The following is a 14385-nucleotide window of genomic DNA, read 5'->3' as shown; positions in this document are numbered from 1 at the left end:
GGATAAATCTAATGGTGGTAAGTGCTTCTCACTTATATTTGGACCATCCTCGTCACCAATGTAATATTCCTAGAAGCCACTAAGGTCAATAACTCGAACAACACACCGTCACCCTTCAAACTCCCGCTCTTTTCACATACACGCACACTCTCTCGGTCACCTGACCACTGTGTATAGTCCCGGTTGTCCACAGGACACCGCACAAACAATTGTCGTTGCTGAAATACTCATTTTATCACTATAGATGTACAGATTATTTAGGAGCGTTCGATTCCTTAAATTACGTACATATACATATTGAATGCATATCCTCCATCCGTACGTACGTGGAATTAATTTTTCTGATAGGCGCTAAGGAAATATAAAATCGATGAGGTGACTCTGTTGACTATGTACACTAGAAACTCGCTGATTATTAGTTATTTTATTTTCGGACCAGTCAAACTTTAGTTTCAAAGTCCAGCTTACGTGAATTTACCACGGATGAGTCAGTCTCACATTCAAATGATACTTAAAATACACTTAGTCGCTTAGTGACTTAAGTCCCTTAGGCTTTTTGAAGAGGGAGAGGTGAACTGGTCCAAGTGACTCACCCAGACCCCTCTGTCGTTGTGTGCATAGCTTCCCTGAGGTTCATAGATGCTCACTGAGCCAAAATGGACAACTTTGCTCCACAGACTCGGCTGACTATTAATTCCTTTCCTTTACACCTGGCCAGTCTGCATCCTTTCGATGAGTTTATAAGCGATAAGTTATCTTTCAAAGTGAGTGCACGGATTTGAAGAAGCAAGTAACATTGCGTGGCTATTAAGACAGGTCCAATATATCCTGTGATCAAGAGAAATTTTTCCTGCAAGAAGTGGTCACTTGAACTAGGTTCATCTTTAACGTACGCAGATCCGTTAGAAGCGTTGCCTTCTTCTTTATGTTTCCAGGTATTTCGAGCGTGCGGCACTATATATAATTCAAGCTTTAGTCTTAACTTTGTGCCACAGATTTTTTTGTGTCCTCCTTCAGAGGTAATTTGACCTTTTGATGGCCATATAAAGTCTCTCAACCCAACATCGAATCGTGCTTTCGATATGATTAGTTCATAGCAACTCTTCGTTACTTAAGAGAGAGAATAAGAGGAAAATCTTTTACCTTCCCGAGATGGAATGAACGCAAAGATAATAGGCTGTGACAGGAGCCATTATTTGGAGCGTCTCACTCCCATGGTGAGCCTATGTTAAGGCATTTTCACTGAACGCTTTATTTTTTTAGACTATCTTTTCGCGGGAAATAGGCTACTTCAACTCACATAGTCACGAGTCAAGTTATAAATTAACTACACGCTAATCGTGATTGGCCGAAGGGCTTCCGTGGGGAACCCATTTCGCACTCTTAGGATTTCATTTATCACAGAAATTTCATTTGCTCGAGCCTTTGTTGTGTTGCAGCTCAAGGAAAAGTATGGTGTTACTTCCTGGTTTTACTGTACATTGTACCTTTTGTGAACGTCAGAGATTAATTAGAGTGGGTTTCAAGTGACCCACGTCTACCCCTCCCCCCCGTCCTCTTTTATGCGCAGGTTTCCTACGTGTGATGTGTGTTCAGGAATTTGAAATAGGTGAAACGACTATGTTGAGTCGATCTTTAATACATGTCTTTGTATACATGTTCGGAATGTTGCACATGATGTTTTGGTGATAGAAATTTATCCAGGTTTTTTTTTTTTTTTTTTTCTCTTGTGCACGAGAGGTTTCTGTAAAATCAGTAGATTAGTGAGATGATTTATCATTATTTAACCTCGGGGTCAGATGTTCTATTTGAAGTTTTGTTTTTCGAAAGAATTTCGATGAAAGCTATCGGCTATTATATCGATCCATTTTTATGCGTTAAATCAGGCTGTGCTTAGCCATTACATTTGGCATCGATATAGTTAGTTTATTCCCTCCAAAAATGTGACAAAAATTGAACTAAACTTTTCATCGTTTAGTCCACAATCGATTATTATCGATACGGTACCTCAAAAGGTAAACTGTCGAATCACCAACGTGTCAGTTCGTCAACGTCAGTTCGCCATCATATGAGGTCGATTCGCCAACGTCTAATATCAGTTCGCCAACGTCCAAAATAATTATAATTACAAATGACCATGGGATTAAAATTTTACTCTTTATGTGATCACGAGTGTTTGTAGGTTAATATCTTTAGAAATTGTTCGTTTCACTCTCCCCAATCTCTCATTTCCTCGACGGCTGATCGTGTCTCAAAAAAAAAAAGATTTTGAAAACCATGTAAGGCTTTTACCCAGTAGAGTCAGTACAAACCTACTGTAAAAGATTTTTATTTAACGTTCAGTAGTTAATAAATAGCTATTGGCTCCCAAGATATCCGTTTGATTACCCGTGGAAAAGCGTTATCATTATTCACTCGTTCACTTGGATCACACCAAGTCAAACAAAGTCCGTTGACCGATCGACGGCCGATCGTAAAACCTTTTAAAAGTCATTGATCGATCGACGGCCGATCATATTTGAAAAGAACTCGAAAACCATGCACGGCTTATACCCAGAGGACGACTGCAACAAGTGAATAATAAACAATGCTTCTTCATGCGTAATCAAGCAAATATGTTGGGAGTCAATGGCTATTTACCAATGCAAATATTAGATAAAAATATAGGGCTTCTTTGAAATGTTCATCAATGCTCGGCAATATCAGTAGGGGATTGAGATGATTGATATCTTACTCAGAGTTTTCTCCAAACTTCCTTGAGATTTATGATCTTCCACGCAGTCCTCTCTTTTGGTATAGCTTTCCAAACAGTCGGTCACTCTCGACAACAAAAACTACTCCAAGTACACGACAAAGTTCCCATATATATATATATATTTACGAACGGTTTTCCGGAACGTACCAGAAGCTTACAATATAACTATTTAAATTTGATCCTATTACATCATATAATACTGTGCAAAAGTAATGCAAAGGATAATCGCCGAACATCGCGGTTATCGCGATATATCGGCGATATTTGAGCGATATTTTAGTATGGGGAGAGAGTGCATGGTAATGAATCGTAGTAGATGTGGTTATAGTTTTCTCTTGTTATTATTATTTTTTACTTTTTTGATTTCCGGAAGCAGTGAGTCTCCTTTTTGTTAATACACAAATGACTGTATATGAAAATTATACATGTTAAATGCGGATTCATTAAGAAATGAAAATGAGAGGGAGTTTATAAACACTCGAAATAATTATTCCGGTGAAAAGTAATTCAGTAATCTCGAAACATCAGCGTTTTAACGCTTTGCGGTGGCCAATTTGCAATTTCAACTTAGTTAATCTTACCAAATTACCCAAGAGTGTTATTCATTGCAAAAGCCTCGCCTACTGTCAATTTTCTACCGTTAAAATGACTATTAAAACAGTCAATGAAGCTGCTTATATGCTCGTCGTCGTTTAAGTGTTAATATTTAAGGAAAAAGGGAGAGAATGCTTCAGAACCCCTCCCTATTTACAAGCATAGCCTTCTTATAGTTTATACGCGAATAACTATATTTGAAAATCATATATGAGAAATGCAGATTAATTGAGAAATGAAGATGAGGGAATTTATTTACACTGGTGAATTTGAAAGGAAGACATTTATTTATACGCGGATCCTGCTAAACATTAACGTCCTTTTTACGTAAGGTCTAAATACTTCCAAATGCAATTGGCTAACCAGTGGTAATGCAGGCTCTTCTGATTTGAGGTGTTTTCATTAAATTAAACTAACGGGGAACTATATTTGCTATAATGCTTTATCGTAATCTCTCCTTTTTTCTTCTTTTCTATTTTTTCATATCTATAATCACAGAAATTTTTATCACACAATTTTAGAAGCCGCGAACCAAGAGAAAACCAATAGTATGGATGATTTTGTTTTAAAAGATGACATAGCTACTAGTGATCTATTTGTAAGACGACCATCTCCATTTTATGTACTTTTCAAGTTAGGGTTCAGAGAGTGATCTGACTGGCGTTCACGGTGAATATCAACATTCATTATCGGGGTTAAGCAAGCGTGAAAATCGACTACAACTGAAAGAGCTCGTTCCTGAGTACAGCAAATCAACATACATGTCCAGTACACCCAAACTGTTGCGATTCGTCTACGGTCGTTAACGAATCGTCACACCGGGAATCAAATCGTACGTTAACATACCGGAAGTTGAGGGGCGAGAGCAAATTTAACAGTGAGTTTGAGTGGCATGGTGAGGGAGTGAATGACAACTTGAACCTTTTACTTTCTGGAAACGTGAAAAGGCCGGAAGTCCATTTTCAGAATATTAAATAGAGTGCAGGGGCAGAAAATGTACACGAATCGACACGATTGACACTCATCAACTCGATTCGGTTTTTGTTGAGTCGATCCGTCTCACCGGAAGTCGATTCGCAAAAGGAGACAATACAAGTAAGCGTTAAATTAAGGTATTCAATGTTGCTGAATGGACTCAATTCGCACGGGTCGACTCGACTCGCCATAAGTAAAGTCGATCCGTCTCATCGGAAGTCGATTTTTAGAAGAAGTCAATACACACTTAAGCGTTCATAATTCGCACGGGTCGGCTCGACGCGCTTTTTAGTTTAGTCGATGTCATCGAAAATCCTTCAGTACATTACATTACATTACATTACATTACATTAAATTAAGCTTTAGATTAGGGCATTAAATTTAGACAAATCTACACGATTTGCAAGGGTCGACTTGACTCGTCTTTAGTAAGGTCGATCCGTCTCATCGGAAATCTATTTGTAGAAGAACACAATACACACTTAATAAGGCTGTGATTTTAGGACGTTTATATCATTCGATTTTCCTGCGCATATCACTTGGTGCCACTGTTTCTTAAGAAACCTACCCCCTCATTCCGTAGAACAGTTTGTCTGTTGTCTTTGTTTAATTTGGGTTAAGGATTGCCCATCTTGTGAAATATAATGAGTGGGCCTCTTCTATACCGGCGTTTGGTCATTTTATCAATATATAGCGAAGGTGCGATAGATATAACAAGTTCACGGATTATGATTTTTTTTTTTGTCAATGAGCGCTATGAATTTTGTCCTCGGATCTCCCTTTATCGTAAAATGTATTAGTCATTATTCATAATTGACGTTGCTGTCAACTTTTATTCACCTAAATAATACACACTTGGACGGGGAGGATATACTTTTTTGGGGTAATTTAGTGTTTTTTTCATTAAAAAAAACTTGGTGGAGGCTTATGCTTAGAAAAAATTACGCATTCTTCTGATATGATACAATGACGTTAAAGGGAAAGTACGATCTAGAAAAAGTTTACTTATATGAACAGTTCCTTGCTTGCATTGTCCTAACTGGCTATTCATTTGAGCTAAAAGCATTTTAGTGCGAATAATTACGTTCCAAAAATCGGTATTTTCAAATAGAAATCCTTTTTTTCTTTGAAGTGAACACTGACATCCTTAAGTGGCAGCAAATAGGTTTAGAAGCCACAGAATTGAAAGCCTTTACCTCCATCCGAACTCGACCTCCTTCTGTCAATTTCTTTTTGCGGAACGATACCCAGAAAAAAATTAAGAATAGAGCGACTAAAGAACAATCTCCAGCTCTTACACAACAGTTTGCGGCGATACTTAACCGAGAAGAAATACGCACTAAAGATGTTCACAGGCAATGAGTATGAAAAGTCAAGAAGGGTACAGCTGCTAGTTGTGAGTCGCCTGTTCACGTGCACGTGCTTATAGGAATTAATTCCACTTTTTTTTTTGCACTCATCTGGCTAAAGCTGCTTGACTTACATGACGGTTCCTGTTTGGGAATAAATACGTCCTTAATGACATATAAAAATGCACTGATTTTTATTAAATACCGCTCGTGACTTAATGCTTTCGTAATAACTAATTAAGTGATCCATCAAAGGCCGGATCTCATAAGACTGTTGCAAATCATTTCGGAGCCTTGGCCTTCTATTTTCACATGGCTTTTGCAAATAGAAAAGGCGGAGGTGCAATTCAAACTGGAAGGAAACTCGTGGTTCCAACTACGAAGCCTGTGCTCCCTTCTCTCTTCTCTGGCGTCAAATTCTTTAAGCATAATGTTTACAACAGAACAATGAATGCTGATGGTGTGAGGGCCTCCCATGAGCAGACTGATCCATCCAAGAGGTTTCTGATAGTGTCTCAGACTTTCTTCTTTGAGGAAGTATTCTTTGTGCCTTTCAGGGTAGGTAATGGCTTGGTATTTGTCTAAAAGTGGAATTCATTCATTATTGGTGATTCTCTAGTTCAAATAATAACGAATCGCCCATGGAATGTAAAGGCTCCTAAAAAAAACTGCCTTGCGGATTGGTACACTGAATTGTAATCCCAGTGGGAGAGAAGTCTTGTCACACTACTCATGCTAGAATGGAGGAGTGTGAATTGAATTCTGCGAACGACTAAGCTATTCCATTTGAACAGATCTGTCATAGAGGTTACCTTCTCGGACGGTTATACTTGTGTTACGTATTTGGGCATGTTGGCACCTTATTTTCGCGTTAAATTCATTAGTTTTTGCCACGAAAGTTTTGTTTCTCCCTCCAGAGGTAAATAGATCTCTTGATGAACATGTAAGATCGAATCGTATATTAGTTATGATTAATTATGATTAATTTGTAGCAAGTTCTTTTTATTTGAGAGAGACAACAAGAGCTTACCCCTTTTTCATACATGTAAGTTTAATATTAATTATTAAAAAAATCGAGGAGAAATGGCGATGACTCAGCAAATGTGATAATTTGAGGCAGCTTATAATCAGGACTGACTGAATTTTTTAAAGCACAGAAAACTACACGAAATAAAACAACAGCAACAAATGGTCCTGCTCCTGCACAAGAATATAGATTTTATTTGACTTGTGCATCTGAAAAACAAAGAGTCTCAGAGCAGCATTGAGTATTCTTCCAGTGGATGTGAGAATACATGCACTTTTATATTATGAAAACATAACCTTTCATCATGTACTACCACAGGCATTTGCCAAGTCATTGAAAAAGGAGGAAACAGTAACAAGAGTCTGCATGCACCCAATTTCAAGCAATGCTTGCTCTAAAAAAGTCAAGATTGCCTTTGACTGATTGTAGGAGACATAAAAAATATAAAATGAGCCATTAGTAACCAAATGACAGCATCAATATATATATATATATATTCGCTACTTTCGCATGACCCATAATGCCTTGCGCCTTGGGGGGTAACCTGGACCTCAGTGGGTGCCATCTTGGATTCTCGTCGGACGAACTGGTTGTTGACATGTTCTAGAATGGGTAAAAATGACTTTTGTTGTGCCCATGGTTGCTCGAATAACCGTAAACGAAATCCAGATTTAAAGTTCTACAGAATTCCAAAAGAAGAAAGGCGAAGAAGAGCTTGGTTGCAACGTATAAGACGAGTGAATTTCACTCCAACAGACAACACTCGTCTTTGCTCGGTGCACTTTGTTGGAGGTGCAAAGTGTGACGATCCAAGTGACGAGGCATTCGTGCCATCAATATTTATCCACAGCCATAGTTCGATTAAGACATCTAGGTCGAGCAAGAACAGTTTAAAAATGGACACGACACAGTATGTTGAAATTCCAAAGCCAAAGCGAAGGAGACTTGAACTACATGTAAGTTATGGGTGATAGGGGGTTTGATATTAGTGATACAATGCTTGAAAGTGGGGTTAAGGTTACTATTCCGGATTTTAAAGGGCAAGGGAGGTCACAAATGAAAAAAGAAGAGGGGAAAGGTCTGAAAAAATAGCAGAAGCCAGAATTCATGTCGAAAGGGCAATTCAAAGGATCAAAACTTATCACATTCTTGATAATGAAGTCCGACTGAGTATGGCTCACTTGGCAAAACAGATTTTTACTATATATGCATATTTAGTTAATTTTCAGACACCAATTTTAAAGTGAGCAAAAACAGTTTTGAAACAAGAACTGGCTATTTTTATTGATTTCTTATATTTCTTATATTTTCATGTTTATAATATATTACCAAGTAAAAATGTTAGCAACACCTAGAGTCTTGGCTGTGAAGCAAGTAAATCATTATTAAAGTTTGAAAATAGAATTACTTGCATATTATTCCATTGAAATCTATTTAAGCAAAAAAGCTATACATGTCACCTATATTAGAGTGATTTTCATTATGGTTAATCGTAATCTTCCTTTCAATTTTGATTCTATATCCCTTGATAAAGTAGGGGAAAACAATGCATAGTTCACCCATACTTCCAAAGCAGATTGAAATATCGTTACTCTTGCCTTAAGGTAGATAAAGTGGAGAAATCAATGCCTAATTTACCTATCCTTTCCAAACCATCCTTCACTCTAGGGTACGCAGGCTCCAGTAGCAGTACATTATAATAAAATTGCTCAAGTCTTGACAACTTAGTGTTCCAAAACTCAGGGTTGTATACTACTCGTTTAATAAATAATTTGATGCCATCTGAAGCAATAAAATCTGTCCACTTTCTTCCAGTGCAAAACAACTGCTGTTGAATTTGATAATAGTATGGATGGTTTTCATTTATGTTATCAGTAGCTTTCACAATGCTAAGCCTCAAGAGAGCAGTTCCTAGTGTTTCACTGTCCTGGGGATGAATTTTCTTGACTTCAATGGAACCATTATCACCAACAAGTCCATCTGGTGAGGCACCCAAGAATGGATGGGACTTGGATACAAAAAATCCACATGGTTGTACTTCATTCCCTGTGCATTTAGAATATTGATTAATAATTTCCAGTTCTGATTTGACTCCATCCTTCATGCATTGTGATTGAAAGGCTTTGTTGTAACAGAGGATTTCTTGCATGGCTTTGGTGGGGCTTGTTGTTTCTTTTATAAGAGCATGCTTACACTTCGATGCAGTGATTCTAGGGAAGCGCTCAGCATGCCACTGGGAGCTCCTCGACTGTTCTCTTGTGGCATTTTCAATTTCATTAATTCTGTCATCATCCACGCTAATCTTCTCAATGATTGAATCTGCTTTCCTAAGAATATCAGATAAGGATGCTGGATGATCCTTTATAGGGCTTATAATGCTTGTTTGGTTCTTTCATTATCTTCAAAATCAACTTGTATTTCATGACAAAAAACAAGATTTATGTCATCAGCTGTCATAAAATCAGGAAGATTATGAAGTACAGTTTCAGATATAGTGTAATTTTCTTTACTACCAAGAATGTGGTAGATTGGTGGCAATGGACTACCTTGATTTGCATCATAAATATTTCTTTTCAAGTTAAATTTGTGTTCCTCCATTTTTTGTTTTTCCAGTTCATCAATACCATAATATTTTTCTGTTATGGTTGGAGTAGGCTTCAATTTCTTTACAGGAGGCTCCTTTCCAAACTTGGCTTTATAAAAATTTAGATCTTCCACAAGGACTGGTTCAACCTTGACACCTGGCAATGAAAAAATATATATATATATATTACAAAAATGTTTCCATAAAAAGGAAAATTAAAAATCTTTTAACAATAAGTGAAATGCTGTTACCTTTAGGATCAGACCATGAACATGGCAAATCAGTGCAAATGAGATCTGTTGGAAGCTGCTGTTTCCCCTCTGCCACAACATCACAGAGCATAAAAAGAAGTGCTCCAATATGGCTGCAGTCACCTCTCAATCTATAAATAAATAATTAATACTACATCAGAAAAATCATTCACAGCTACGTGTATGAGCTGTTTTATAAATGGCAGAACAAACATACCCAACAGTACATGTGCAGTGGGAAAACACTGGCTTGCTTGTAGACCTTTGTAATACCAAGTACATCAGTTTACTTTCTTCACGGTCCGTACAAAACGAGGGATTACAACTGCCTCTGAGAGCCCAAAAGTTCTTGTATTCAGGAAGCAAATGAACTCTAAAGAAACAAGGCAAATAAAAAATCAATTTAACAACTTTTAAAACAGATCAATATTGCTAATTTCAATTGCAAACTTACTTGACTGAATGAATTCCCTGCTTGTGCTCCCAAGCACGTAGTGTTTTGTATTTTCTCACTGCTTTCTTGTCGTATCCAGCTCCGATGAAGTACTCTTTTACTATGGATTCTTCCATCAGTAATGGTACTCCATTTAAGTTCTTCTGCCAGTCTTTTAGTTTTTGAAGGTACATAATTGTTGGAGTGTTGGTGCACGAAGTAGAAGATTGTTTGGTAGCATTGCTTCCAAGACCCGAAGTAGAGATTTTTAAAGCGTTACATACGACGTTGACAAGTGCCTTTTTACCAATTGATTTTTCAAAATCAATAAATAATACTTTGCAGATTTCTTTCAGCCTCAGTTTAGTTAAGCTGGACACTTCTTTGAAGGTTTTTGGGAGTTTCAGATTCACCTTGCGTTGAGCACCAAGATCCGCCATTTTGTTTACTGTGGTTACCCCCCCAAGGCGCAAAGCATTATGGGTCATGCGAAAGTAGCGAATACATATATATACATATATAACGTATATAGAAAGTTTAAAAAATTGCGAGGATGGACAACTTCTGACGTAAAAAATAGAAAAAATTTTATAATATATAAAGTGTATATGTATAAAGTGTAGAAAGTTTAAAACATTGCGAGGATGGACAACTTCTGATGTTAAAAAATATAAAATTTTTTTTAATAAAAAACGTTTCGGTCAGAGACCTTCTTCAGTTATTTACAACTTTTGAAATAAAAAAAGAGCATTAAATAGGATCGAAGTGCTAATGATCACGTAATTACAGGTAACGACTAATGCACTGGTGCTAATAAACACAAAACCTAATTACAAAGAAAGCAATGGAAAAAATACAAGAAACAAACCCAAAAAACTAAGAGATAAGAATACTAAATATGTTAATATGAGTGGCGTAATCAATTGCAAAGAAGCAGTGCGGCGAGCATTAAAAAAGGGAGGGCCCACATTTTACTACAACTGTAAACCTTAACAAAATCCCAAAACAAGGCCTTTGGAGCCCGAAAGGGCAAATTAGCAACAAAATCGGCCCTTAAATGATATTAATCATAATAAGATCCCTTGGCAGGGCCTCTGAGTCCAATCCACGCCTAAAGGGCCGACAAAATCCAAGAAAAGGGCCTTTGAACGATCAATTGGTAGCGCCTAATATAAGATGGAAGATTAATTATAGCAAATTCTATTTTTCGAATGAAATTCCTTTCTTTTATTCAAACCATGGGGTGCCAAAGAGAACAACTGAGCACTCCAATAAGCCTCTTTTGTGATTAAAAGCCTATCGATCTCTGCAGAGCCACTAGGGCCTGTACCTGATCAATGCATTGGAAAGAAAAATCGTCCAGGGTGTGTGGGGTTTTGTTGAAGTGTATCGCTACTTCACAAGTTGTTTTGCTTGTGAGCATAGTAGATTTGTGATTTCGAAATCTCGCTTGAAAGTCGGTGGTAGTAGATCCCACGTATTTCAGGCGACATTTCTTACAGGAAGCCAAGTAAATCACATTTACTTGGAAAGTCTAGAGTGAATGGTGTAATTTCTGTCCGTCTGAAAGCTAAGAAATGATTTAGATTCAGCAAAGAAATTCTGACAGAGGTCTCATCTTTTCCTATCGAATTTAAAGCAGCCATTGTTATGAGGAATGGTTTGTCTCTCGCTGGCAGTTTTAAAACGAGATGGTGCTAACAATTCTTTGAGATTTTTCGATCGACGAAAAGATGGTATGATAGAACTTCGAGGAAAAAGTTCTTTCAATTTGGGGTTAGATTACAAAATAAACAAATGCTCTCTGATTATGTTGCCTACGTCGCGCAAGTTAGGATTAAATGTAGTAACAAATGGAAATAGTTTCTTCGCTTCTTTTCCACGAGTCCTGAGTAAAGTATGTCTAGGGATGGCGGAGGCTTTGGAGAATTGTTTAGAAACTAATTTAAAAGGGTAACCCTGGTTAACAAGGTACCCTTTGTACTCAGCTGTTCTCTCGGTAAAAAATACTTCTTCAGAGGAATTTCTTTTCAATCTTGTGGCTACTCCAAAAGGAATAGCCTTGAAAACGTGCTCAAGATGGCAGCTGGAAGACGGAAGATATAAATGGCTATCTGTAGGTTTGGAATAGACGTCTGTTCTGATAAATCCATCGATAAGATGTAAAGTGAGATCAAGTACGTGGAGCTCACGCTCAGAAAAAAAACTAGCTCAGACTTAATAGTAGGATACAGAGAATTGTTATAATCAGTAAATTGATGTAGGGGAGGAAGGCCCTGCTGCCAGAGATCAAATACATCGTCTCGATATCGCCACCACAAGGACGGCTTTATCGGACCAGAAAACTTAGCTTTGTGATCAATTTCGCCCATGGCTAGATCGGCATGGCTACAAGCATTCTTCGGACCCATAGCTGTGCCATGGATCTGAAGAAAAAAATTATCTTTAAAAACAGAATGGTTGCTTTTCAAACAAATTTTTACGGCTTCTGAAATGCAAGTCGTGGATGGAGACTTGTTTTCTCTAGTATTCAAAGCATTCCTTACTGCAGTGAGGCCGAGTTTGTTATCGATGTTAGGGAACATGGAAATCACGTCCCACGAGACCATTAAGGTGCCAGTTGGAAATGGACCGCTTGTGTTAAGATGTTCTATTTTGTTAAGCAGGTCGGTAGTGTCTTTAATAAACGATGGTAATTTTCGAGCAAGTAGTTGTAAATAAAATTCAGTAAAGGCCGATAAGTTTTCAATTGCCGTGCCATAACAAGATGTAATAAGTTTGAGCGGATTACCCGTTTTGTGTGTTTTGATGTTTCCAAATGCAACTCCTGGTCACGCCTCTTTATTTAAAACCCATTTGGCTACTTCGGGAGAAATCTCATCTTTTCCTAGCCATTTGGAGCACCAACTCTCTACTAATGCCAAATGTTTAGAGGTTGGGTCTGATTGCAAAGGTTTATAATGTAACTGATTGTTAAGCTGACCAAACATTTTTTCCTCGTATTCCCCTTCATCAATTAAAACAAATCGGGATCCTTTGTCCTGTATACGAAACATTACATTGGAATTTTTAAGTTCTTTAAGCGCAGCCCGTTCTTTTTTAGAAAGTATATTTACATATATATATCATTATACTTCAAGATTTAGGTTACTTGAACTTTTACTGCAACTCTGAGTTTCATGCCTCTTGCGAAGCAATCGTCAGGCAACTTCCAGAAATAACGGTTGCAATCCATCGAAATTTAAAAGACAGAACAATGTGTACATGCGCGCGCAACATACTGCACGCGCTATAATTTATTTGGCTTTGTGCAAGAAATCTCACCTACAATACATTGGTTCCACAACAAAAGACTTTAGGGTTAGATTTCGCAACCACAAGTCTGCTATGGTCACTAAGAAAAAGACCTGTGAAGTGGCGGTACATTTTAACAAAACACCACATGATTTAAGCGATTTCTCATTCCAATGCATTGATCAAGTGCAGGCAACAGTAAACAATTCAGGTAACATCGAGAAACTTCTAATTACCAAAGAAGCATATTGGAGCGCACAGCTGTTCTCTCTGGCACCCTTCGGCTTGAACAAGCGCCAGGAATTTCACTCCAAAAAAAGAATAAACTATAATTAATGCGGAGAATTTTTTCAAATTGGGCGGGCATCAAAGGTTCCAGTCTTAGCGTTGATTGGGAATTTTAGTACAATTCTCGCCTTTCAAGTCCACGCTGGTTCCTTTACAATTTCAGTGGATTCGACAATTTTTCCATTTCTTTTTATAGTGATAATTTTTCGTGTAGTAATTACTGTGTTTGTTTATATGAGTCACCACGCCCTATCTAAATCTATTTAAGGAATTTTTAAGTCATTGTATTACAACTGGTGAAGGTCTCGGACCGACACGTTTTTTATTAAAGTTTTTAGACTTTTTATTGAGTATATGCCTTCCTTCGCACGAAGTTGTCCGTCCTCGTGTGCCACACTACTTCTATATATCTATATATATATATATATATGTAAACAAATAAACAAGTAATAAAGTTGTTTCACTTATCCTTGTGCTCGATGCAGAAATGTGCAGGACAAAATGCAAATGTAAAAGAGGGAAATTATTACTAATTACTCGAGTTTCACGCTCTAGGCGATCATCAAACAATGACGATTGTCTGATGATCGCCTAGAGTGTGAAACTCGAGTAACTGGTAATAATTTCCTTCTTTCACATTTGTTTTTATACATATATGTATATGTATATATATATATATATATATATATATATATATATATAGGAAGTCTGCAAGTCGATTTTCGCGTGGAACAGTGCTCAATACGTTGAAGCAGAGCAGAATAAATATTATGAGAGGAAAAAAGGACGTAACTACATTTAAAAAATTTAAATCGTTTAAAAGTTCACAGCATAA

At 37.3% G+C, this 14385-nt stretch overlaps 3 protein-coding genes and 1 pseudogene across 4 annotated transcripts in view; 2 read left to right on the top strand and 2 right to left on the bottom strand.

Moving 5' to 3' along the window:
• The window catches only part of LOC148718486 (uncharacterized), a 153811-nt gene that overhangs the window by 131204 nt on the left and 8222 nt on the right, over positions 1 to 14385 (top strand). The gene's annotated exons all lie outside the window — the stretch shown is intronic.
• On the top strand, positions 7224 to 9669 carry LOC148718489 (THAP domain-containing protein 2-like). The gene is made up of 2 exons (XM_088742065.1): positions 7224 to 7656; positions 9542 to 9669. The coding sequence occupies exons 1-2, from the start codon at positions 7309 to 7311 to the stop codon at positions 9575 to 9577; spliced, it is 384 nt and encodes a 127-aa protein (XP_088598191.1). The 5' UTR covers positions 7224 to 7308; the 3' UTR covers positions 9578 to 9669.
• On the bottom strand, positions 7958 to 10509 carry LOC148718488 (uncharacterized). The gene is given in 5 exon segments (XM_088742064.1): positions 7958 to 9095; positions 9098 to 9441; positions 9536 to 9666; positions 9753 to 9908; positions 9990 to 10509. Coding segments are annotated over 5 exon segments (1905 nt in total). The 5' UTR covers positions 10457 to 10509; the 3' UTR covers positions 7958 to 8288.
• LOC148718487 (uncharacterized) lies at positions 11087 to 13232 on the bottom strand (annotated as a pseudogene).

This window comes from Stylophora pistillata, chromosome 12 (genome assembly GCF_964205215.1).
Source record: "Stylophora pistillata chromosome 12, jaStyPist1.2, whole genome shotgun sequence".
In the NCBI taxonomy this organism is placed as follows: Eukaryota; Metazoa; Cnidaria; class Anthozoa; order Scleractinia; family Pocilloporidae; genus Stylophora; species Stylophora pistillata.
This window is presented reverse-complemented; position numbering and strand designations above follow the sequence as displayed.